General features: G+C 40.7%; 1 protein-coding gene across 5 annotated transcripts in view; it reads left to right on the top strand.

Annotated features, from left to right (window-relative positions):
- Nucleotides 1–1,412: 1,412 nt before the first annotated feature.
- Nucleotides 1,413–24,944, top strand: part of piezo1 (piezo-type mechanosensitive ion channel component 1) — a 337,749-nt gene continuing 314,217 nt past the window's right edge. For all 5 annotated transcript variants that reach the window (XR_009446804.1, XR_009446805.1, XM_059651724.1 and 2 more), the window contains exon 1: nucleotides 1,413–2,317. Coding sequence is in view for 3 of the 5 variants with exons in the window: in XM_059651724.1 (XP_059507707.1) it covers nucleotides 2,254–2,317 (64 nt within the window). In the remaining 2 variants the exon portion in view is untranslated. The remainder of the gene's footprint in view (nucleotides 2,318–24,944) is intronic.

The following is a 24,944-nucleotide window of genomic DNA, read 5'->3' as shown; positions in this document are numbered from 1 at the left end:
AAGGTCGCTGAAGGCATAACAATCAGTGATGGTGTTGGAGGTTTGCACACATGCTAAACGTAGCTCAGGCTCCTTTGATTATGTTGTGACTATGAAAAACTATTATCATTGTTGATCAGACACTGGAAGGAATGAAATTAATCATGTTATTTCATTACCAAAGTTGAGCCTTCCTATTTTTAATTTTTATAGGCATGTGCAAACTACTGTTCTGTGAAATTAGTAACAGTTTGGAATCCCAGCAAGTCATATTCTGTAATGATCAAACCCAAATTACACACAAATTTCATCCAGAGACAAGGTCTGGTTATTTTCACTTATGGAAGTGACAACACTGACAAAAGTGTGCTGAGTTTGCCTGAACTGAAAGGTCTGTAAATTTACTAGAAATTGCTTGTAATTCATACTTTCATTACTTGACTGCTTGGAATGTAATTCTGGATCAAAGTAGTCTATCTCCCAGTTTATGGTGGTTTTCATCTTTTGTTTCCTATCCTGTTATATATCAACCTGCTTATCTCCCAGTCTCATTCATTCCTATTTCCTATCTCTTCCAGATTCACTAACCTGTGTTTCTGTCTCTTCCAATTGCCAGTCCCTTACTGAAACCCTCATCACTTCCTATCACAAACTCATTGTTTTTTTAGATGTGCTCATGCCCTTGCTATGTTCCGATTTATGTCTTTCTAAGTAACCAAGCAAATTGTTCATCAATTTCTAGTGGGGCCGAACTCAAGCTTCATTTATTTGGTAGTGAATTCCTATAACCATCTCTAAATCAGACTCTGCACCACATCACAAACTTATATTTCCTCCAGCAAGTCTCCACTTATCAGATGGCCTGAAAAAAAGTCTGCCCTTCAATGTATGATTTTAACCTGAATGACTAAGTTTATATGTTGAGTTACAACTGCTCGCAAAACGTACTTAGGTACATATGACAATAATAAATCAAATTAAATCAGACTGTCCTCATACATCACTGACATTCTCCATTATGCCTCCAGCTTTGTTTACTGGCCCTTCAACCGGTGACCCAAGTCCCCTTCCTTGACAACATTTCTTTTACTCTCTTCTGAATTAACATATACGCCAAGTGACTGAACTATATTTTCTGACATCTCTGCTCTCCTTTTCTCGTTTACTGTGCTTCCTGACCTGTTGAGAATGTCCAGCAATTTTTAAATTTTCATTTCAGAGCGCTGAAATAGCTGAGTTTTAGAGGCCAAACAACCCCGAAACACTCACTTTACAAGAAGAACTGCTGTCTGGGTGAGGTTGGAAATTTGGGGCTGAGCTTAGGCGAGCGGCAAGTTAGAAAGGGAAATGTTGTCACTGCTTGTTGATCTGCAGTTTATGAACACATAATCCTCTCGGTAGATGGCGGTATCATTTCAAAGTGGGAGCCCATTCTAACATCTGTCAGGTTTCTCTGCAAGGGAGTAATTCACGAGGCAGCTGTCAGGTCCAAATTTGACGTAAAACCCGTTACCCACATTGACAGACAGCAGTCGGTGCCTTGAAGAGAAAAACTTGCAAATTCCGGAAACATGTCGAACAGTCCATGCTGACGGAATTCAACTGAGGAACAAAAAAAAATTGATTGCATGTTCGAGTTGAGTTGGTTGTCGGGACTTGGAGTTGGTTTTGTTTGGAATTTGGGCTGGTTCGGGACAATAAGCCCGAGAGTTGGAAGCAGCGTGCTGTCGGTATCGTGCGTGCCCCTGTGTGTGTGTGTGAGACCCAGCCCATTGATAGCTGGTTCTAACAGACCCAACGCAGCACCTTCACCGGAGGGAAAGCACTGCGTGTGTCTCTGCGGCTAATGCCGGGAGACGAAACCCAATTCAAACAAATCAAAGTAGTTGGGAATTCCTCTTCCCTCCTTTCCTCCATAGTGGAAGGAGAAATGAAAAAAGTGGGAGTGTCTATCGACTTCTAACTGTTCCGAATGAAAGACGAGAGTGGTGGAACTTCAGCAGTTGTCAGGATCGGTGTGAGGACCCAGCTTGCCGGTTTCTCTCTCTCTCTCTCTCTGTCGCTGAGTGTAGCCGCAGGCAGCGAGACATGTGTTGGTGCTGCTGAAGAGGAACGAGCCCGGCTGGGAAGTTGCTGTATGCCAGGATGGGCTCTGTGTGCGGCTCCCTGACTTCTCCATTGTAGGACTGTGTGAATTTGATTGCGGAAGGTCGGCTCTCCCTGGGGCCGGCGCTTGGAGACTGACGTCGCCTTGAGTTGAGCTCACCCCGTGAGATGGAAGTGCAGGTGTTGTGCGGCTTCTTCTACTGGCTTCTGTTACCCCTGTCCCTCCTGGCGGGTGAGTGACCGGAATCCTTTGGGGCGGGGGGGACATTATGACTTTTTTTTAAACAGGACATGATATGGGTAGCGACCTTCTTCAAGTGATATCACCAAGTGGCCCCTCTCAGAAATGCAAATAACTTCTAAAAATAAACGAATATTCGGGGTTTCTCCTGCTGTGTTATCACACCACAACAACCCATTCAACGATTTCCTCATTACCTTTTAAAATGAAACTAGAAACTCGAATGTGGTGAAATTTTTGCGAGTTGTTTTGACGCCTAGGAGTATGGAACTCAATTAAAGAACACGGGTTTCTGGGTTTAAACTCCTTGGTTTCAAACTTCCCCCAAGAGAATGGGTGAACTCTCCGTGCCAGAGCAAAAGTTAACATTTGTTTTCAAATGCATGTCACTAAGATGACTAGGCTTCAACTTTAGAAATTAGATTTACATCTAACATATACAGGCAAGTTCTGTTATTTCTGTTGCCATTTATGATTTTATTTTCCACTGAGGCCATACAGACCCTGTTGGTTCAGTATATCGGTTACCACACCTGTGTCTCTGGAATTGCTAACCCGAAGGTCTGGAATTCCCTTTCCATCTGTTTACCTTGCTTTTCGCCTTTTAAGGCATGATGTAAAAACCGACTTGTTTGATCAAGCTTTTGGTTATTCGTCTAGGTGACTAAATTTTTTTTTTAAAAATCATTTTCCTGTGGTGTCTTTGCAATGTTTTATCACATTGAAGGTGCTATCTAAATATATTGTTGTTGAAGCAATAAGCTTGAAGGAAGGCCCGCACAGAGTATAAACAGGAGCAGGGACATGCATTGTTGAACTGTTCCTAAACTGTGCAAGTGTTCATAAATCTGTTTAAAGATTTTGATGTGAAAAAGTAACGGATTGGAGAGGCATTGCAATGTGCACTTACTGAGATGTATCGAAGTTCCACTGTTTTCTAAAGTTTACAAATCTGAAATTAGCACAGCATCATCCGCCACCTGAAACCTCACTCTTGGCCGTCATTACCGCACAGTAACTGCTGCGAAATGCATTGCAGTAAATCTGTCAAGGCTCCTTCAACACTGCCTTCCAAACCCATGGCTTCCACTCACCTAGAAAAAAACAAAGGCAGCAGCTTCTCCTCAAGTCACACAAAATCCTGAGTTGAGACTATATTGCTGTTCTTTCATACATGTTGAGTCAAAAACTTAGGAACTCTTGAAAGCAGTGTGGGTGCCCCTACAATATGTGTACTGCAGGAGTCAGAGGCAGCTCACCACCACCACCACCATCTTAAAGACGTTTAGAGATAATGTCAAATACCAGCCTTTCCAGCAGTGTTTGCTTTTCACCGAATGATTGCTTTTTGACAAAAAAATCTACATGTACGTGATGATAGCAATTCATTTGCTGTTGTTTGATGATCCTTCACTTTCTGGCTAGCTTTGTTATTGACAAGGTTTGGCAATTAGAAGTGAATTGGAAATATCCCAAATGTTCTTCCACTGGCTATTACAGACCCATTGTCTCTCCTCTTAGACTTTCTGGACCAAAGGTGGCCAGATAGTCCCAAAAAGCTACTGCTGCTGTAACAACTATGTAGAAATGCTGATGCAGTAGATTACTGAGGGAATTGAAAATTAGTCTGCATCTGAAACCCTCCAAAAAAAGCCCCTTCAAATTGGTGATCTCATAGGATCACAACTCACTTAAGAGTTGAAAATTGCTTGACAGACTGTCCCTCTGTATCCAGTATAAATGGGTCTTTGCCTGGGTGGCAGGCAGTGAATAATCCTGTACTACAAGCACTAGTGCTTGGCCATTAGCTGTTCATCTTATGTACAAATGACTTAGATGAGAAAACTAAAATGTAATATTTTCAAGTTTACAGATGTCACAAAACGGGTGGGATAGTGAGTTTTGAGGAGGATGCATGAGTTTGAGTGACCTAGACAAGGGTGTGTGTGTGTGTGTGTGCGTGTGTGCGTCAGTCAGTCAGTCAGTCATATTGGCAAACAAATGGCACATGCAATATAGTATGGGTAAATGTGAAATTATACATTTTGGTGTGAAAAGCAGAAAGGCAAAGCATTATTTAAATGTGGACATAGTGGGGAATGCAGATTTACAAAGGGATATTGAGTTCTTATACATCAATCAATGCAAGTAAACAGATGCAGCAAGTAGAAAGGCAAATGGTACACTGACCTTCATAGCCAAAGGATTTGAGTTCAGAAGTAGGATTGCCTTACTGCAGTTATACAGCGCCTTGGTGAGACTGCAACTGAAGTATTGTGTGCAGTTTTGGTTCTGCCTACTTAAGAGAAGACATTGCATGCAGTGGAGGTTCACTGAGCTGATACTAGTGATGGTAGGACTGTCGTATGAGAAGAGATTGGTTCAATTGGGCGTGTATTAATGAGCGTTTGGAAGAATGAGATTTGAAACTTATAAAATTTGAACAGGGTTGGACAGACAGGATGCCGGGAGAATGTTTTCCCTGGCTGAAAAGTCCAGAACCAGGGGTTACAGTCTCAGGATATAGGGTAGACCATTTAGAGCCGAGATGAGGAAACATTTCTTCACTGAGGGTGATCAACTTGTGAAATTCACTACCACAGAAAGCTCTGGAGGCCAGATCACTGTGTGTACTTAAGAAAGTAGTTGATTTTTTTTTAGCTGTTAAAGGCATAAAGGGGAGTTTTGAGAGAATGAATGTATAATGTTGAACGAGAGGATCAGCTATGATCTTCTTGAATGGCAGAACATGTTTGAAAAGCTGTTTAGCCTATTCCTGCTCCTTGTTACAATGTCTGAAATTAATAGTTACTCTGGTAACATTAGGTGTTTAAAAGCTTGCACTCTCTTCTGGGTACCCTTTTAAACTAACCTCCTGACTCATTATTGACCTAAACCCCCTCCTACCCTAAACACTCATCCACTTATCTGCTACCTTAGCCTTTCACTCACGTGGCACCCTATCCCATCACCCTATGACTGCTCTTCCTTTTCCTGTAGCTGTCAAAGTGGCAGGCTGTGATACTGGACATTTACACATGGAATATGACTTGATAACTACTGTGAAAGGGTATGTGATTTTGAAGATATTTCTCTCCTTTGCTGGTTGCAATGTTTCCTGGATTGGACTCTGCCATTTCATAGCAAGATTTCTGTCCAAGAATGTCCAGAATGGAAGACACCTAAACATTAAATATGTATTTGTTTTTGATCAGGGTCAGAAATAGTTTTCCAAATCTGATCGTAATCTCTAGCTCATTGTGTCACATAGTAAAATATATGACAGAGCTTGTATCCTTGTTGAGCTGGTAATATAGACAGCGAACATGCACATTGCTACAATAACACCAATGGACCATGAGCTTCTGAGTCAAGGAGACAATATATCAAAGCATTTTCGACTGTAATAATAGACCTGCAGCCTTGAGTGACCAACAGCAGGCTTTGTTGAATGTGACTGTTAGCAGAGGATGGTAACAAACAGTTGGAGATCTGTAGACTCAGCCTTCCATTTCCTATGATCTGTTATTCCTATATCATAGCTCCCTTTGCACGTGCGCAGTAGCTACGCACAGAGTAGATACAATTCCCTCTAGAGATCCCCCATCTCCATTCCCAGGTTATTTTACAGTATCCTTTTATAATATTAACATTTAAATCTTTACTCCCACTATGACACCAAATCAAAGTCTCATCTGACCAAGGTTTCAATCTCAAAGTATCCTCAGCCCTTGCAAGGACTGCCACGTACATTACATTGGACAGACATGAAGAAAACTAGCTATCAGAATACACGGACATTGGTTCGCGGCAAGACAACATGATAAACTTTGCCTCATATCAGCACACACGGACAATGAAGGCTGTTAGTTTAACTGGGACAACGTAACGAGAGTAGCCAAGCCAAACATAGACGTGCGCAGGAATCCCTAAAGGCCTGGCTCTTAACTCATAGTGCAATCAACAAACATATAGAATTGGACCCCGTACACAGACCACTATAGAACAGAACGGAAATGACACAATTCACCATAACAGATTGGATAGTATAAATTCCAAATGGAGTAGAACAACTATAAGGTTGTGGGAGTTGAGGTTGTTTGACTCACCGAGCTGGCTTGTTGTTCCACAGATGTTTCGTTATCTGCCGGGTAGCATCCTCAGTGCAGCCTCCGATGAAGAGTCGGTGTATTTTCCTGCCTGGTATTTAAACTCTGGGGTCTGTAGAGCTGGATTGCCTCACTTCAGGTTTTCCTTTGTTGAGGAGTGTATATGGGGTCGAGTTCTATGTGTTTATTAATGGCTTTCTCCGTGGATTACCAGGCTTCTAGGAATTCCCGTGCATGTCTCTGCTTTGTTTGTCCCAGGATTTTGGTGTTGTCCCAGTCAACTTGGTGGTTCTCCTTTATCCATGTGGATTGAGATGAATGAGTATTGGTCAGGAGTAAAAAAACATCGCTTCATTGGAGGCTTTCACTGATGATATTACTTGGCATGGTGATGAAATGTCTGAACAAAAACAAGCCAGCTCAGTGAGGAAGTCAGCAACCTCAGCTACCACCTGAGCTACAAATCTTTGCAAACACCTTATCCTCAGCCCCACTTAAGATGGATGAGTTGGATGTACTTCACATGGCAAAGTGGAGTTTAAGCTTCTGAAAAGAGAAATGTAAAGGGCCTGGTATTACACTTCCAATCTCTCATACCTGAGGCTGGTCTGAGGTGGACAACAGCATCTCTGGATCCAAGGTAGCATTTACTGATTTTTCATGTAGTGGGAAAACTGCTATACTGCCATGTACACACTTCAGATGGAGGCAACTTCTTGATGTCGGTCAAAACTCCAGGATCACCAGAAATAAAATTTCACTATCTTGATCAAGAGAAGACTTGGACAGTGGACTTATAGGGATTCCTTCATCAGCAATAGGATGTCTAGGAAGTTCTTCAGTTAAAATTGAACTTTAGCTTCTGCAGAGTATGTCACTTCCCTGTTAGTCTTGATCTCAACCAAGAATTTGGCTTGGTGAAAAGTTAAGGATTAAACATTCTGTCATTAATCTTCTATTGATGAAGTCTTGCTTTTCCAAATAGTTGAATGCAAACTGAAACCAAGTTCTGTTCTGTTGTCTTGCTTGACAGTTCCTTTTTTCAGAGATGGAATGTTTCCTGAGCTCATAATGCAGTGATCTTCAAGCTCAGAATATTTTGGCCTCAGACAGGCTTTTTCTCCCAACAGGGTATCTCTTTGTGTCAATTATGTAAGATACTGGCTGTTTTGCACATGACTTGCGAAATTCATTTATAAGCTTTCCTTTTCCAATTGTGACTTCCTGATTATTTCTTTCCTCTCTAAGGCTTTCTGATGGGCTATGAATAATATTGCCTGTGCATGTGGTCATGTTTGATTGCATTCTATAACTTTACTGTTCCTTAGAACTTTTGTCAGCTGGCGGCTGATGTTGATCTGCCAGTTCAGCCTTACCCTCACGTGAGGCATGGCTCCCCCCCCCCCGACAATCCTGCATAGTGATTTAACTTTAGGTTGTGTTACTGCTAATAGCTGGACATGTTGTTCTCAGTCTTGCTGACAGGTGTGACAGGGACCTTTTCTATTTAATGCTTGACTTTAAGCTTTTTTAATGTAGCCTTCAGTTATAGGTCTTCAGGAGTTTGAGTCTCAGCTTTATTGCTGATAGGCCGTTTACCTTCTGCTGAGATTTGCATAAAAATTAACTGAATTCTACAAACTTATGAGCTCTGAGTGAATAATGTAAGCTTGAAGCATTTTGGATTTGAGAGTCTCCCTTTCCATAGACAAGTTTTTACCAACTGTTTACAATTGTTGCGCTGCCTCTTGGTGGGCTTTCTCCAATGTCTTTTTGAAGTTTCTCTTGAACTGTACCAAGTCACTCTGCTGTTTTTTGTTCATTGTTTTAAATCTGTTGAAGTTCTGAGACATTACTTGCAAGTTTTGAAGATCTGTTTCTGATTCCATACTTCTGGATATCTCCTGTTCTGTGGCCGTTAACTTTTGAAGTTTTATTTGAAATAGCACAAAGGTATTTCTTGCTTCCCTGCAGTGGTCTGACTAGCTACTAGGGGATGAACTGATTCACTTAAAAGTGACTGCAGTTGTTGGTACATCTCTTTGGCATGCTTTGTGCAATAAGTAGAAGCCATTAATGCTTCTGTCTTTAGTTCAGGAAAGAAGTGATTCTTCCCAGTAAGAAACAACTGGGATTTCAGGAAAGTATAGGAAGATGTGAAGTTTCTGAAACAGGTAAACCACTGTCTACAATGCACTCTGGTGGCTCTCTGCTGCTTTCCTTTATGACACCTATTTGTGCCATTGATATGTGCTATTTTAAGAGACTTAAGGGATCTGACATACTCTCTCTCATGATGCCAGGACTGAAAGTCTTAGAATATCAGTTCATTATAGAATCATAGAAACACTACAGTTTGGAAACAGGCCTTTTGGCCCAACAAGTCCTCATTGACCGTCCAAAGAGCATTCCACCCAGACCTATGCTTCCCCCTCTCCCTCTCCACCTTGTATCCCTGCATTTCTCATAGCTAACACACCTAATCTACACATCCCTGAACACTATGAGCAATTTAGCATCCACCTAGCCTGCACATCTTTGGACTGTGGGAGGGAACCGGCGCACCCGGAGGAAACCCTTTGCCGACATGGGGAAAATGTGCAAACTCACACAGACAGTCACCTGAGGTTGGAATCAATCCCAGGTCCCTGGCACTGTGAGGCAGCAGTGCTAACCACTGAGCCACCATGCTGTACAGTCAACCAAAGAATGTTTAAAGCTATACAGCAGCTTGACTTAATAAAGTGTCATAATAGTTAGGAATTATGTACAAAAAGCCTGTAATTTTATTTTTTCCATGTAGTGAACCATAGAACATATCTGGACTCTTACTCTAACCCTTGTACTACTTGAACTGCAAAAATGATCTGAAAATGCCTGGCCTCAATCATGGCATTGCATTAGAAATGATTGATGCATTTTCTATGGCTTCCAGTTTCAAACTTGCTTTTCTGTCATTAGGTTTAATTTTTACATGCCAAAATTCATCCTGCAAGCCTGTACTATCAAGGAAGTCGAACTTTTTTTTGCTGTGCACCTCTCCTGTCTCTCAAGAAGAATTCACTTTGCCCTTCTGCACTTCCTGCTGCTTGGTCTCCTGCAAATTGCTGTGATCAGTGTCCAATTTTCTGTTCTTTTGCTGTAGCCTTTCCAGGACTCATTCTTTTCACAATGCTCTCTGAAAAACTGGACTGGGGGAATTGCTTCATGGCTTGGATCATGCTCTGTTCCTTTACCATACTTGCCATTGGTGTATTTTCTGAGTGCTTATTTCTTCTAGGTACCTTTATTACTGTATTACTTGGCTTATTTTGACCTTTTTGTTTCTTGTTGCTGACTGTGTACTCTGCTTTAGTCATCTCCCTCTTACTCTTCAGCTTCTGCGTGGGCTTTCCTGTTCTCTTACTCGGTGCATACTGACATCTCTAAGTTTGTAACCAGTTAGCCTTTGCAATGGCTGAGCTTCACTTCGGTATGTTCTCCAAATTTGGCTGACCTTGCACTTTTCTGTTGTTGGACTTGCTTTCAGGTCTTGCAGCCATCCTCTGGTTCTGAGACTCAAGACACTGTTGCCACTGGTAGGACCGTGAGATCTAAATTCTCAATTAACAAAGCATGCTTAAGCTGTTATCTAAAACAGTGGATATTACTGAATATAACTATACACTGAAAGTGGTAACAAAGGCATCTTATTTGGAGCTCTGTAAACCCAGATTCCGATTCCAATGACACACAACTAAGTATGTATAAAAGTACAATTCCCTTTATTTTGCCTCTATCAAAATATTTTGATCGGGAGGAGATTCTTAGCAGTAAAATATTGAGAAATAATAACACGCTTATTTTTCTTTATTCTCTTGGGATTGCAATGCATTATCAATTTCCCTTTTTCTCAATTCTTGCATTTGCTTAAAAAGTTTGATATTATCTAGTGTGTAAGTGGAGTCGGTTACTGAACCTGATGCCCATGAGAGGAGGCTAGGTTTACATGCACTTGAATTGTTGAATCTTCTCTAGGTTTATGGCTGCATTCCAATAAATTGTAATTCAGCTTCTGAATGTTTGGCATCAAATTGTTCTTAAACCGCTAGTTCCAATAAGGCCATCAGCATTCCCCATTTAAAAAGTAAAATAATGAACTGAAATGAATTAAACAACTTCAGAAAATGCTAGTTATGGGTTTTGTAACTCTAAGTTTTGAAGAGGTCTTAAAATGAATGCTGTAGGAAATCTGCTGTGATCGTAAGATTACATAGAACAGTCAGTTACATTTATCTATTATCTGCAAAATAAATTAGATGTGTTTTTTTTAAATTGCATAGTACCGGAAGAGTGTGTGTGAATAAGGTTTCGTTTTATTGAGCACATCCTGAGGAAATGAATGGTAACTTTGCAACCCAGTTTAACTCTTGTGTCAGTTGAGTAAGATGTGAGCCTATGTACCAAACTTGTTACACATTGTGGCTGATGTAAGTCCTTTTCAAAGGATTAAATCAACACAAAACACAAACAAACATGTTTTCATCATTCTTCTTAGATTTACTAATTTCACACCTAATTGCTTGTTCAATGTTGTGATAAAGCTAACCCTACAATAGATTGTTTGGGAAAATATGTTTAATGTTTATGCATTAAGTCAGGAAGTTTATATTGGAAATTAAAGTCTGACCCATTTTTGTCAGTTTCCAGGCCTCTAGGGTTAGATGTAATATTGGCCAGTCGTGAAAAGAAACGTAGGTTTCTGAGCTGTAATAATGCTCCGTAATCAGAAGCACATTCCCCATTCAAGTGAATTAGGATGACTGTTGTCAAATTCCAGATACATTTTGTCTTTTTTTGCATAGGTGTTTTTTTTTTGTGTTTACTGTTTGTCTTATGTGCTAGTGTCATTAGAAACTAAGCTGACATTGGCTAAAGCCTTTCACTCAGCAGCCTTGTAGGTCACAAAGTGGAAGACTTTCAATGCATTAATGCTTTGACCTGTTGACCATTTATCAAGTGAATATTGATAAGTTATCTAGGTTAAAAGAATACATTAGTGTCTATCTCATCCTTGTGCGACATTTTTCCAGCTTGATTTTGTTGATTTTGACAGAGAGATGACACCCCTGTTCATCCTAATTCTGGAACACTGAAGAGAGTTTACAGTTTTATCTTCTATTGCTGCCCTGACTGAGAACAACTAACTGAACACAGCATCAAGGTTCAATGTGGGACCACCTCCATCAGTATGGCCCATTATCACACCATTTGGTGCACTGTGCTGTTGATGAAGTCCTGGGAGCAATTTAAGAATGCACATAGACTATATTAAACATTCAAGTGATTTTTCTGGTGGCTTTGTGTTACAAGTTAAACCATTGCCAGTGGGGAGTTTAACTGGTTGGGTAAAAAGCAGAATGCCTAAACGATAATAAATCATTATGAACAATGTTTGGGTTAAAGGGAGAACCAATATGAAGAATGAGTTATAAGTTCTTTCCTCAAATCATTTTTAATCACCCTTTTCTCTACAAAAATTAGATAACTTTACATTCATTTATCCGAATGTTAATTAAGAAAGGCGATAGGAAAAGTTAGGGAGCAATCAACTGGTGGGCCTGACATCAGTGTTGTGTAAATTGTTGGAGGGCTTGCTGAGGGACAGGATTTTTTATGCATTTGGAAAGGCAAGGACTGATTATGGATAGTCAACTTGGCTTTGTGCATGGGGAATCATGTCTCGTTAACTTAATTGAGTAATTTGAAGAGATGACAAAGAAGATTGATGAAGGCAGACGTTGTCTATATGGACTGCAGCAAGGCGGGCGACAAGGTTCTGCATGGTAGACTGGTTAGCAAGGTTACAACACGTGGAATATAGAGGGGAGCTAGCAAATTGGATACAAAGTTGCCTTAAAGATAGGAGACAGAGGGTGATGGATAGTGAAGGATTGTTTCTCGACTGGAGGCTTGTGATCAATGGTGTGCCATGAGAATTGGTACTGGGTCCACTGCTTTTCATAATTTATATAAATGATTTGGATCGGAATATAGGACGGATGGTTATTAAGTTTGCAAATGACAAAATTAGTGCTGTAGTGGACAGTGAAGAAGGTTATCTTAGAGTACAATGGGACCCTGATAAGTTGGGCCAGTGGGCTGAGGAGTGGCAGATGCAATTTAATTTAGATAAATGTGAGGTTTTGCGTTTTGGTAGGGAAAATCAGGGCAGGATCTATACACTTATGGTAGGGCCATGGGGAGTGTTGTCAAACAGAGAGACTTAAGGGTGCAGATGCATAGTTGCTTGAAAGTAGCATCATATGTAGGTTGAGTGGTGAAAAAGATATTTGACATGCTTGCCTTCATTGGTCAGTGCATTGAGTATAGGAGTTGAGATGTCATGTTGCGCTTTACAGGACATTGACAAGACCACCTTTAGAATACTTCGTACAAATCTGTTGATCCTGTTATAGGAAAGATGTTGTTAAACTTGAAAGAGTTCAGAAAAAATTGACAAGGATGTTGCTGGGGTCAGAGGGTTCGACCTATAGGAAAGGCTAAATAGGTTGAGGCCTTTTTTTTCCCCCTGGAACATGGGAGGCTGAGGGTTGACCTTATGGAGGTTTATAAAATCATGACAGACATTGTTAGGGTGAATAGTCAAGGTCTTTTTTGCAGGGTAAGGGAGACCAAAGCTAGGGAGCGTGGGTTTAAGGTGAGAGTGGAAAGATTTAAAAGGGACCTAATGAGCAATCGTTTTCATGCCATGTATGGCATGAGCTGCCAGAGGAAGTGGCAGAAGCTGGTACAATTACAACATTTAAAAGGCATTTGGATGGGTATATGAATAGGAAGGATTTAGAGAGATATGGGCCAAATGCTGCAAATGAGATGTCAGTTTAGGATAACTGGTCGGCATGAATGAGTTGGACTGGAGGGTCTGTTTCCTTACTGTATGATTGCTCTAAACAATTTAAGCAGTATGTTATTTAAAAAAAGGTGACTTGTCCTTTAACAACTTTTTTGTTTGCCATATGATGATAATACATACTAGTGCAGAAAAATGCTTTTGGGACATACTGTTCTTGGCCAAAAACAGTGAAGTGAGAACTTTGGATTACAGCCTGTAACTACAGAGTAGGTAAATTATGATGAATAGATTATTTTTGCTTTGTTAGTTATGCTGGAAGACACGAGCATCCAAAGTGGCTTGCTTCCATCAACGTCTGTGAACAAATAGGTCTGAAATCTTGCTGTAATATATTTTGCTTGTGTCCACAGTTCCGCTTGTGGTTTCCTGTAAATTCTGTGGTCCAATTGGATACACTAACTTAATACTAATCATTTTTGATTTAAGAGTGCAATGATTAAAAGGAATGTTTGGCTATATAAGTTTAACTTTGATACCTTTACTGAGAAAAACCAATAGGTCTGTGTGCTTGTGTATTTTCCTATTTTGATAATTGACTATTACATTAAGTTGATGTGCAAGCCAATAGTTCAGCTGGTTGAACCCATAGCTAACCCATGTGCACTGTGCACTTCAAAGAGCAGCTCGAGTTTTGTTTGTAATTGTTTCACAGGATATCGATAGCATCATCGAGGCCAGTATTTATTGCCCTATAAGTAGGTAATGATGAATTACCCTTGTTGAATTCTTGTGATCTGCATGGTGTACGTACATCCAAAAGTACCGTTAGATTAGGGCGTTCCAGGATTTTACCTCCATGATGATGAAGGAATGGAAACATATTTTCTATTTGGGCAGTGATATCTCCATTCTCCTGCTGGTGTTGTGCTTTTAGAAGTATTTTGAAGATGTTGTCAATGGAGCCTTAGAAAACAGCTGCAGTGTACCTTGTAGATAGTAGGCATTGTGACCATCATGCCATAGTAGTGGATGGGGTGCCAATGAATCGGTCTACTTTGTCCTGAATGGATCTCAGTTACCCGTAAGAATAATAGGGTGGTTACAGTAGAGAATTTTAACTTTTCAAACATAGATTGGGACTGGCATAGTGTTAAGGAAGAACAGATGACCTTCCATATCAAGCAGATGTTCACCTGCACATCTGCCAATGTGGTATATTGTAACCATTGTACCCGGTGTGGCTTCCTCTACATTGGGGAAACCAAGCGGAGGCTTGGGGACCACTTTGCAGAACACCTATGCCCTGTTCGCAATAAACAACTGCACCTCCCGGTCGCGAACCATTTTAACTCCCCCCTCCCATCCCTTAGACAACATGTCCATCCTGGGCCTCCTGCAGTGCCACAATGATGCCACCCGAAGGTTGCAGGAACAGCAACTCATATTCCGCTTGGGAACCCTGCAGCCCAATGGCATCAATGTGGACTTCACAAGCTTCAAAATCTCCCCTTCACCCACTGCATCCCAAAACCAGCCCAGTTCTTCCCCTCCTCCCCCCACTGCACCACACAACCAGCCCAGCTCATCCCCTCCCCCCACTGCATCCCAAAACCAGCCCAGCCTATCTCAGCTTCCCCAACCTGTTCTTCCTCTCACCCATCCCTTCCTCCCACTTCAAGCCGCACCTCCCTTTCCTACCTACTAACCTCATCCCACCTCCTTGACCTGTCCATCTTCCCTGGACTGACCTATCCCCTCCCTACCTCCCCACCTATACTCTCCTCTCCACCTATACTCTCCTCTCCACCTATCTTCTTTTCTCTCCATCTTCGGTCCGCCTCCCCCTCTCTCCCTATTTATTCCAGAACCCTCACCCCATCCCCCTCTCTGAAGGGTCTAGGCCCGAAACGTCAGTTTTTGTGCTCCTGAGATGCTGCTTGGCCTGCTATGTTCATCCAGCTCCACCCTTTGTTAACTTTCAAAAGTTGACTGGGGGCAGATTTTTGCAGGTAAAGGGATGGCTGGAAAATAGAAAGACTTCAAAAATGAGATAATGAGAGTCCAAAGACAATGCGTTCCTTTTAGGGTGAAGGGCAAGGATGGTAGGCACAGGGAATGCTGGATGACTAGAGAAATTGAGGTTTTGGTCAGGAATAAGAAGGAAGCATTTCGTAGATGTAGATAGGAGAAATGGAGTGACTCCCTCGGAAAGTATAAGGTCAGTAGGAGAGAAATCAGGAGGGCAGAAAGGGGACATGAAATGTCTTTTTCAAATGGAGTTAGGAAGAATCCAAAGGAATTCTATAAGTACATTAAGGACAAAAGGTAACTTTTGTTAGGGCCACTTAAAGATTAGCCAGGCCACCAAGTGTGGAACCATAGGAGATGAGGGAGATACTAAATGAGTATTTTGCATTAGCCTTTACTGTGGAGAAAGGTATGGAAGGTAAAGAACATGGGGAAATAAATAGTGACATCTTGAACAATGTCCATTTTACAGAGGAGGAGGTGCTGGATGTCTTAAAAATACATTAATGCGGTAAAATCCCCAGGACCTGATCAGGTGTACCCTAGAACTATTCGGGAAGCAAGTCAAGTGATTGCTGGGCCCCTTGCTGAGATATTTGTGTCATTGATAGTCACAGGTGAGGTGCCAGAAGACTGAAGGTTGGCTAATATGGTGCTACTATTTAAGAAAAGTAATAAGGAAAAGCCAGGGAATTATAGACTGGTGACCCTGAATTTGGTAGTGGGCACATTTTTGGAGGGAATCCTGAAGGAAAGGGTTTGCATGTATTTGGAAAGGCAAGGACTGATTAGGGATAGTCAATGTGGCTTTGTGCGTGGGAAATCATATCTCACAAACTTGATTGAGTTTTTTGAAGAAGTAACAAGGGAGATTGAAGAGGGTGGAGTGATGGATGTGATGTATATTGGCTTCAGCAAGATATTCAGTAAGGTTCCTCCTGGTAGGCTGGTTAGCAAGGTTAGGTCACACGAATAGAGGGAGAACTAACTATTTGGATACAAATCTGTCTTGAAGGTAGATGAGAGAGTTGGTAGTGGAGGGTTGCTTTTCAGACTGAGGCCTGTGACCAGTGATGTGCCGTAAGGACTGGTGCTGGGCCCACTGCTTTTCATCATTTGTATAAATGATTTGGATATGAACCTAAGAGGTACGGTTAGCAAGTTTTCAGATGACACCAAAATTGGAGGTGTAGTGGACGGTGAAGAAGGTTACCTCAGAGTACACTGGGACCTTGATCAGATGGGCCAAATGGGCCGAGGAGTGGAAGATGGAAGTTAATTTAGCTAAATGTGAGGTGCTGTGTTTTGGAACGGCGAATCAGTACAGGACTTCTACTCTTAATGGCAAGGTCCTGGGGAGTGTTCGTGGCTCTTTGAAAGTGCTGTTGCAGGTAGATGGGATAGTGAAGAAGGCATTTGGCATGCGTGCATTTATTGGCCAGTGCACTGAGTGTAGGAGTTGGGAGGTTATGTTGCAGCTGTGCAGGATACCGGTTAGGTCACTATTAGAAAACTGCATGCAGTTCTGGTCTCCCTGCTGTAGGAAGGAAGTTGTGAAACTTGGAAGGGTTCAGAAAAGATTTACAAGGATGTTGCCAGGGTTGGAGGTTTTAAGCTATGAGGAGAGGCTGAATAGAGCACAGAATAGTACAGATCAGTAACAGGCCCTTCGGCCCATGATGTTGTGCCGAACTTTTACTGTAAAGGTGTGGTCTACCTACCCTCCACGCCTAGCTTATACTATCATCCATATGCCTATCCAGTTGCCGCTTAAATGCCCCTAATGAGGCCGACTCCACTACCCTCTCTGGCAATGCTTTCCACGCCCCTACCACTCTGAGTAAAGAAGCTACCTCTGATGTCTCCCCTATATCTACCTCCACTCACTTTAAAACTATGCCCCCTCGTAATAGCTACCTCCCACCCTAGGAAAAAGGTCTCTGGCTGTCTACTCTGTCTATACCTCTGATCATTTTGTACACCTCTATCAAGTCACCTTCTCATCCTTTGTCGTTCTGAAGAGAAAAGCTCCAGCTCTCTCAACCTTTCCTCGTAAAACCTTCCATCCATTCCGGGCAACATCCTGGTAAATCTCCTCTGTATCTTTTCCAACGCTTCCAACAAATAGGCTGGGGCTGTTTTCCCTGGAGTGTAAAAGGCTGAGGGGTGACCTTGTATGGGTTTATAAAATCATGATGGGCATGGAAAGTGTAAATAGACAACATCTTTTCCCTAAGGTGGGGGGAGTCAAAAACTAGACTGCATGGGGGAAAGATTTAAAAGGGACCTAAGGGACAGATTTTCCACGCAGAGGGTGATGCATCTATGGAATGAGCTGCCGGAGGAAGTGGTACAATGATAACATTAAAAAGGCACCTCAATGGGTATGTGAATAGGAAGCGTTTAGATGAATATGAGCAAATGCTGGAAAATGGGACAAGATCACTTTTGGATATCTGGTCGGCATGGTTGAATTGGACCAAAGGGCCTGTTTCCTTGCTCTATATCTGTCTGTATAAATGTAATTTGAGCTGCACCCATCCAGACAGTATTCTATTACATTTCTTTGTTATAATGAAAAAGCTTTGGAAGTTGGAGGTGAATTACATGATGCAGAATCCTCAGACTTTGTCATGCAATTGCAGCCAAAGTATTTATGTAGCTCGGGTTAAATTTCTGGTCAGTGGTGAGCTCCCAGATATTGACAGTCTGTGCTGATTTCGCCTGGAATCGGTGATGAGTTGTTATTACTGGCCTCTGTGCAATGCCCTGAGTTAATCACCAAGAAGTAATTGGTTTCCCAATTTTGATGAACCTCCACCACTAACTGTGAAATATGTCTGTGTGCAAGTGTGTGAAGTGTCACTGCTTGCACAGTTAATTAATCTTTGAAGATTCCCTGATTCAGGTCAGGCATAAAGAATTGCCTGAAGTTAGGACACTGTCATTTCTATTTTACATATTGCAAGGAATTGCTGCTTTTGAAAGATCAGGAAGGTAAGGGAGAAAATTGGTAATTGGAATTAGGTAGAGTGAGGAAGTGAAATGCAGACAACTGGCAATTCTGCTCAAACCTTGTCAATTTTGTTTGGTTTTAAGTTCACTATATGCTCGATAATAGGTTTGATTTTTAACACTAGTCCATCAGATGTCAAAGAGCTTCAGAAAATGCTTTTTCCTTTTATGAATGTAATTTCAAACCTGAGAACAAACTTAATGATCAGCAAGCTGGGAGCACATGTTACTGAAATCAAGTGATGCCGATTAACCCCTTGGAGTATTGAACATCTTCTGGAATTGTCATTTTTGCTGACAATTAATAGAATCCTACAATACAGAAGAGGCCCTTTGGCCCATTGAAACTGCACTGACAGAAACTCTAAAGCTGCGCTAGTCCCACTTTCCAGCACTTTGTGCATAGCCTTCAATGTTATGACATTTTGAGTACTCATCCAAGAATATTTTTAAAGGCTGTAAGATTTTCCACCTTAACTACCCTCCCAGGCAGTACATTCCAGACCCCCATCTCCCTCTGGGTAAAAATAAATCTTTCCTCGGATCCTTTCTAAATCTCCCGCCTTTCTTATTAAGATTATGCTTCTTTGTTAATGACCCTCCAACAGTGGGCTGGGGGGGGGGGGTGCAGCAGCTGCTTTCTATTCACCTCATCCACACCCCTTAATCAGGTCCCCTTTCAGCCTTCTTTGCTCCAAAGAAAACAAACTGAACCTATCCAACTTCTCCCTGATGTATTTGTTAGATTCCATGAGAGATCTTCAATGGAATGACACAACCTCCTAACTTTCTTTCTTATTTCTGATATGTAAGTGATAGTTTTGTGCAAATCTGCAGATGTAGTAATTTCTTACATGTCTTAATGGGCTCCATCCTGCGTTCACGTTTGTGTTTGAAATGAGACAGCCAAATGAACTCCTTTCCCTTGATATTTTAGTTGAGAAATTGGCCAGGAGTTCTCTACTGCTGTTTGTTGCAAACCTACCTTCACTGGTCAGGTTATACATTTGGATTCCTATAATTCCACTGGCCGTGAGATATTGGCAATCTCTTAATTAGAGCCTGACCCATTTGCTTTCCATGCAAGCTTGATGTTGAAAAAGAGCTCTATAAAAGCATCCTGCAGGATAACAGCTACTCTGATCACATCCATTTCTCATGTGTATCGTGCAAGCTATTGAAATGCCTGATGCCTTAAGGCAGTCAATTTCTAGAAAAGTGCCAAGTCTATCTCCAATTACCATAGGGTAAGATATTTTTAAAAATCGAGCAACAAGTGAAGTGGGCTGTTGCATGCTGCTAATATACAGAAGTAACATAAATAGTATCTACCAGTTTCATGATGCTGCCCAAGCATGTTGTTGATGTTCTGCCTATTGTACAAATTCATAATGCGGTATATGAATTTCAGTTCTTGTGTGACGCCAGGTGTACAGGCTGTACATCCCAAAGCTTGACAAACCGTATCAAATAGTAAATCCCTTCAGTTGTTTCTAGTACTGATCATTTATCCAACCAGCCATGCTTACAAATCTTACCACAAAGAGTCCAGTATTAGATGTGCTTCTGAATTTGGACAACATTTGCTGGATAATTCCGAATGTGTGAAGAATTCTGCTCTCACTTAATTTGAGGTTATTAGTCAGCTCACAATGTAACAGTCTTGTACGCACCAGTAGCTACATATATTAATACATGCGACTCCGTTCTAGGTGGTTAGAAGGAATGTGTATGTACACTACCTGTTTCAACTTAACAAAATAAATGACAGCCATTTGCCTGGTTTATTTCTTCAGCTAAGATCCTGACCAATCAGAATCAAGCTGTTTAGTTAAAAATCCAAAGAAAGCCTGGAAGTTGACTGATCATAATTAACTAGTGCATTCTTCATGTCAATTCTTCTACCAATCAATATCCATTTGCCAATCAAGAAGCACTCTCCTCTCGTGAGGTATAAATGTTTGATTTCCTTTTGAATTGGTGTTTCTTGAGAGTTGTTCTGTTGAGTACAAGGTGAGCAGCTTCAACAAAATGTCTTTTTCAACTGTACTCAATGCTTCTCTAGTCAAACTGCCTATGTTTTCAAGAAAGTATTTGTACAGTAGTGTTATAAGGTAATCAGCACAAGCTAATTAGTTACTTGGACATGTTGTATAATGTGGCTGAGAAAAACATAAATTTCTAAAATGCTGATCCTTCATAGATTGCAAGAACTGTCAATATAAATTTATGATAGCTTCAATGTAATTACATGGTTTAAACACATACACATGAACCTCTATAGTTTTTTTGGGTCGGGGCAGGTTAAGGTAGTATCCTAGGTAAAGAAACTTCTAAGATTAAAATTAGTTTTGCTCAAAAAATCTGGCAGTAAAATTTATCATGTGTTTCACATAGCACATTACCCTCATCAGGCTTCTCTGTACTTCATGAAAAAGCTCAGTCAGGTTAGTTGGGCACAAATTAATAAATTTAACAGATCTGCACCGGCTGTCCAGATTTCTCCAAGTGACAACCAATTTTGTCCTTTGACAATGGCTTCTTGTAATTTTTCTCATGCAGGTGTTCTACTGAATGGTCTAGATTGCCTGTGGATATTATCAGGTTTATCGTATATCCCTTTCCAATGAAGGAGAGAAGCATTGGTAATCTTCCACCTTCTCACATCACCCCAATATTCAATGAGGATTGGAAAGATGTAGTCACAGCTTCTGCTGTCTCCTTATATTAGTTTCCAGTTTTCCCTTTTTTTTTGAAAATGCCACTGAATAGTATGGTCAAGTCCCATTTATTCCATTAGCTCTCTGGTCCTTCGTTGAAATGATTGTTCTTCAAATTTGATCCTAGCCAGAGACTTTTGGCCAGCTGTTTTGGGGGCATCACATATCAGCCTTAATCTGACCTAATGTGTACATTTTGGTAGAAATTAGTAGTTAGTAATCAGGAGCAAGAACTTTGGCACAGCTTCTTTGTTCTATGGTCCAAATACACTGAGGCAGCTGCACTTTCCAGTTGTGCACCGCTGAGTTCAAGAAACTTCACGCTGATCAGAATCAGACCTAAGACTTTTTTGTTTTGCTTTAGTAGAGGTGTAATTATTTAGCCTTGCGCTTTCTTACAAAGCCTCACATGTTTTGTTGTCTGTATCTATTTTGTGTTAGTTAATAGCTCACATAAAATTTTTTGCCAACATCAGTTAATTGAAGCCAAACATTTTTATTAATAGTAAAAGAGTTACGTTCACATGTTGTTCAGTTGAAATTGTGGGAAATTCTAAACGAAATTTGAAAATGTTTTTCTTATCCTTGTTTATACTCCACGTCAATGTTTGGCAGTGAAAACAGCCCCTTGTTTATCATCATACATTCCTTGTATCGTGCATAATTGGTGATGCACGCTTGTATGATTTTGGATTTCAATATTCGTGAAACAAATCTTGGTTGCAAAGCAAAGGCTAAAAATCATTTTCCTCCTTGTCTCCTGTCTTCAACCTACTTTATCCAGCCACCAGTGTTTCTGCTGGCCTTTGTATTTGATTCTTCTCTTATGAAGGCAGCAGCTGGCTGATTTTGGAAGTGCAATGATAGTTTGTTTTCTGTCTACACTGGCACAAAGAAATTCCTCAAGAATGTGGAAATCAACAGACTAGTAGTCTTGCGTGTATTATTGCCAATCTAAGTGGATACGTGTTTTGTCAATTTTTCTTAGTTGCATCAGTGCAGAACTTGAGTTTTGCTCAAAGCCCAAGCACTTGACTTCTGTTTTTTGTTTTGCATTCATCGAAGCAGATGCAAAAATGCCAAATTTCAGTGAAAGCAATAACTCATACTGCATAGAAAAGGGTGCTGATCAGTTGACAATTTGACTCAGTTTGAGGCATTGCCACGGAGAATGCACCAGGAACTGTTGTTTCCCCACTCTCTTTTTTCATGTAATTCAAAAGAGTTGGATTGCCTGGCCATGTTCCTTTTTCTAAATGTGAATTGTCACTCTCTCTGAAATTTGGTGTTTTCATGTTATCCTGATGTATTCAAGACTAAAGGGGTTTGCACATACTTTTTTTTTAATCAACAATATTCAAATTGTTTATGGGATGCTATTTTTAATTAAAAAATGAACAATTTATAGGGCATGAAAAGTTTCACCCTGAATTTAGTTTTAGATATATTTGATAAAGACACAATAGTTTCACTTACTTTTGCAAACGAATTGTACATTACTTTTATTGAGGCCTGTATCTGCTGACCGAGAAGTATGCTAAAACTATATTTTCATAAAAATGCCTTTGCAATGATGCATTCAAATATTGAGATTTACAGTCCATGAATAACTGATTTACCCAGATAATTGTTATGCTGTTTTTAAAGAATCAATAAATTCCATAATGACATGCTATAACTGATAAGTTTGCAATGCACTATTTAGCTCACCTACAACTGATAATCAATGATATTAACTAGTCTAATCCTAATTAATGAAGGATATATTGTTTTACAGAATTAGTGAAAGGATAGTTTGCTAAGTGACACTAACTATTAATTATCTACTGCTAATAATTTGAATAATAAATAAAACGTGATATTTATTTTATGGGAAAATGTACTCAAATTATGGGATTGATTTTGGCAGTGACACACTGTAACTAGCCAGGAAGGCCACAGAGGCAATGTAGCCAATAGCATTCTATTTGTTTATTCCATAATTTTGATTGATATGTTCTTATCAAAAATTGTAACTTACCCTTTCGATGTTTCCTGCTACTGAGCTTAAAAACATGTCTTTCATTTTCAATATGGGTTCCTTTTTACTGATCCATAATGAACAATCGATTGAAAAATAATCATTTTGCTATTTTGACTCTGGTTAAGGCTTTGTCATGGAGAATGCACAAGGAGCTGTTGCATTCCTGTGAGAGTCTTGAACATGTTTTAACTTGGGGCTTTAATGAAGTGTTATGAGGTGGGATAATTATCATGCTTGCATGTTGCTCCTCCTTGAAGCCCAGGCTATTTAAACTTTGGGCTACATGATTATGTTTAAGTGCAGTCTGTGGCCCATACACTGCTCATGTGGATGACAAGGAGATTGTCAAGTTGGAACAGGATTTCAGATAGCAGGAGACAACCAGCTAAACCTGATGGAACATCTGTCATGTGACTATTCTGTTAAATACCCATTGAGAACTGCAGATACAGCTCTCGTCTAGTTGCTTGCATCAGAGAACATTCCAGGAGTTGGTATTGCTTATCCAAAACTGTTCACAGGAACTTAAATTGAAGCTGGCTAAAGTCCCTACTGTCAGAAGCTCTTTCATAATACTATTTTGTAAACCAGCTTCTCTTGTTGAATTGTTGCTGAATTTTAACTTTGTGCACTGTATTTCTCTTGGGTCAATCGTTAAAGACCTCATGTTCTAATTAATTATGCGCTGTATTGTCTGAGGCTTCAAGCTACGACAACACTGATTTCTGATTTTGTTAAACAATAACATATTTGTCCTGGTTTGTTCTTGGGACCCAGAGGATAGGATCTATTGGCATATAGTTTAAACCAACTCTGCTTCATTCCTGTGGTTCATTCTTATTTCAGCATGAACTGAGGAGGGCAATTGGGTTTTGATACTGATGACAATGCTATTCTATTCATAGAGCTTATAATCCAACATGGAAAATCTATTTGACTTCATCGTCCATCTACTATCCATGATTATCGGTGGAAGTGACCACTGCATAATCCTCGTGGCGATGAAGTTCCGCCTTCCTGTTGAAGATGCCCTCTATTGTGTTGCATGATCACCATGCTGAGTGGAATAGATTTCAGACATGTCTGGCAATCTGAGGCTGGCATCCATGAGGTGTTATGGGCTATCAGTAGTATAATTGTGTTCAACCACTATTTGTAACCTGGTGCCCAGCATGTCCCTCCACTCTATCGTTATGACTAAAGTGAAGAAATTGACCTTTGTCTAATGACTTGTGCTGGACAGCACATCAAGACCAGCACCAGACATTCCTAAAATGAGGGGTCACTCTGTTGAAGCTATTATATGGGACTCGTTGCATTCCAAAAGTAGCATAACCAATAATGCAACAATCAAGGGATCAGATCTATGCTGTGCAGTCCTGAGACCGCCAATTCTGAATGCTGGTGGACAATTGCAACTAATCGGAACAGGAGACTTTACAGATATCCCCAACCATAGTGATGGAATCCAGCACATCTGTGCAAAAATAGATATGACTGATGAATTAGCCAGCAACTTCAGCCAGAAGTGCCAAGTGGATGCTCCATCTTGGCCTCCTTTAAAGTTCCCTGGCATCACAGATGTCAGCCTTTAGCCAACTGGATTTGCTTCACATAGTATCAAGAAACAGCTGAAGACACTGGATAGTGTGAAAACCATAGGCTTTGACAAAATTCTGTTGACAGTACAGAAGACGTGTGCTACATGACCAGCTGCCACCCCTAACTTCAGCCAAGCTGTTTCAGCATAGGTACGCTAAAGGCAGCTACCTGCAGTGTGGTAAGTTGCACAGATATGTTCTGTCCACAAAAAGCAGGACAAATCTAACCTGACCAATTATCTGCCCATCTGTCTACCCTTGATCCC

Source organism: Stegostoma tigrinum, chromosome 16 (genome assembly GCF_030684315.1).
Source record: "Stegostoma tigrinum isolate sSteTig4 chromosome 16, sSteTig4.hap1, whole genome shotgun sequence".
NCBI classification, from domain to species: domain Eukaryota; kingdom Metazoa; phylum Chordata; class Chondrichthyes; order Orectolobiformes; family Stegostomatidae; genus Stegostoma; species Stegostoma tigrinum.
Note: the sequence above shows the minus strand (reverse complement) of the source record. Positions and strands in the feature narration are given on the sequence as shown.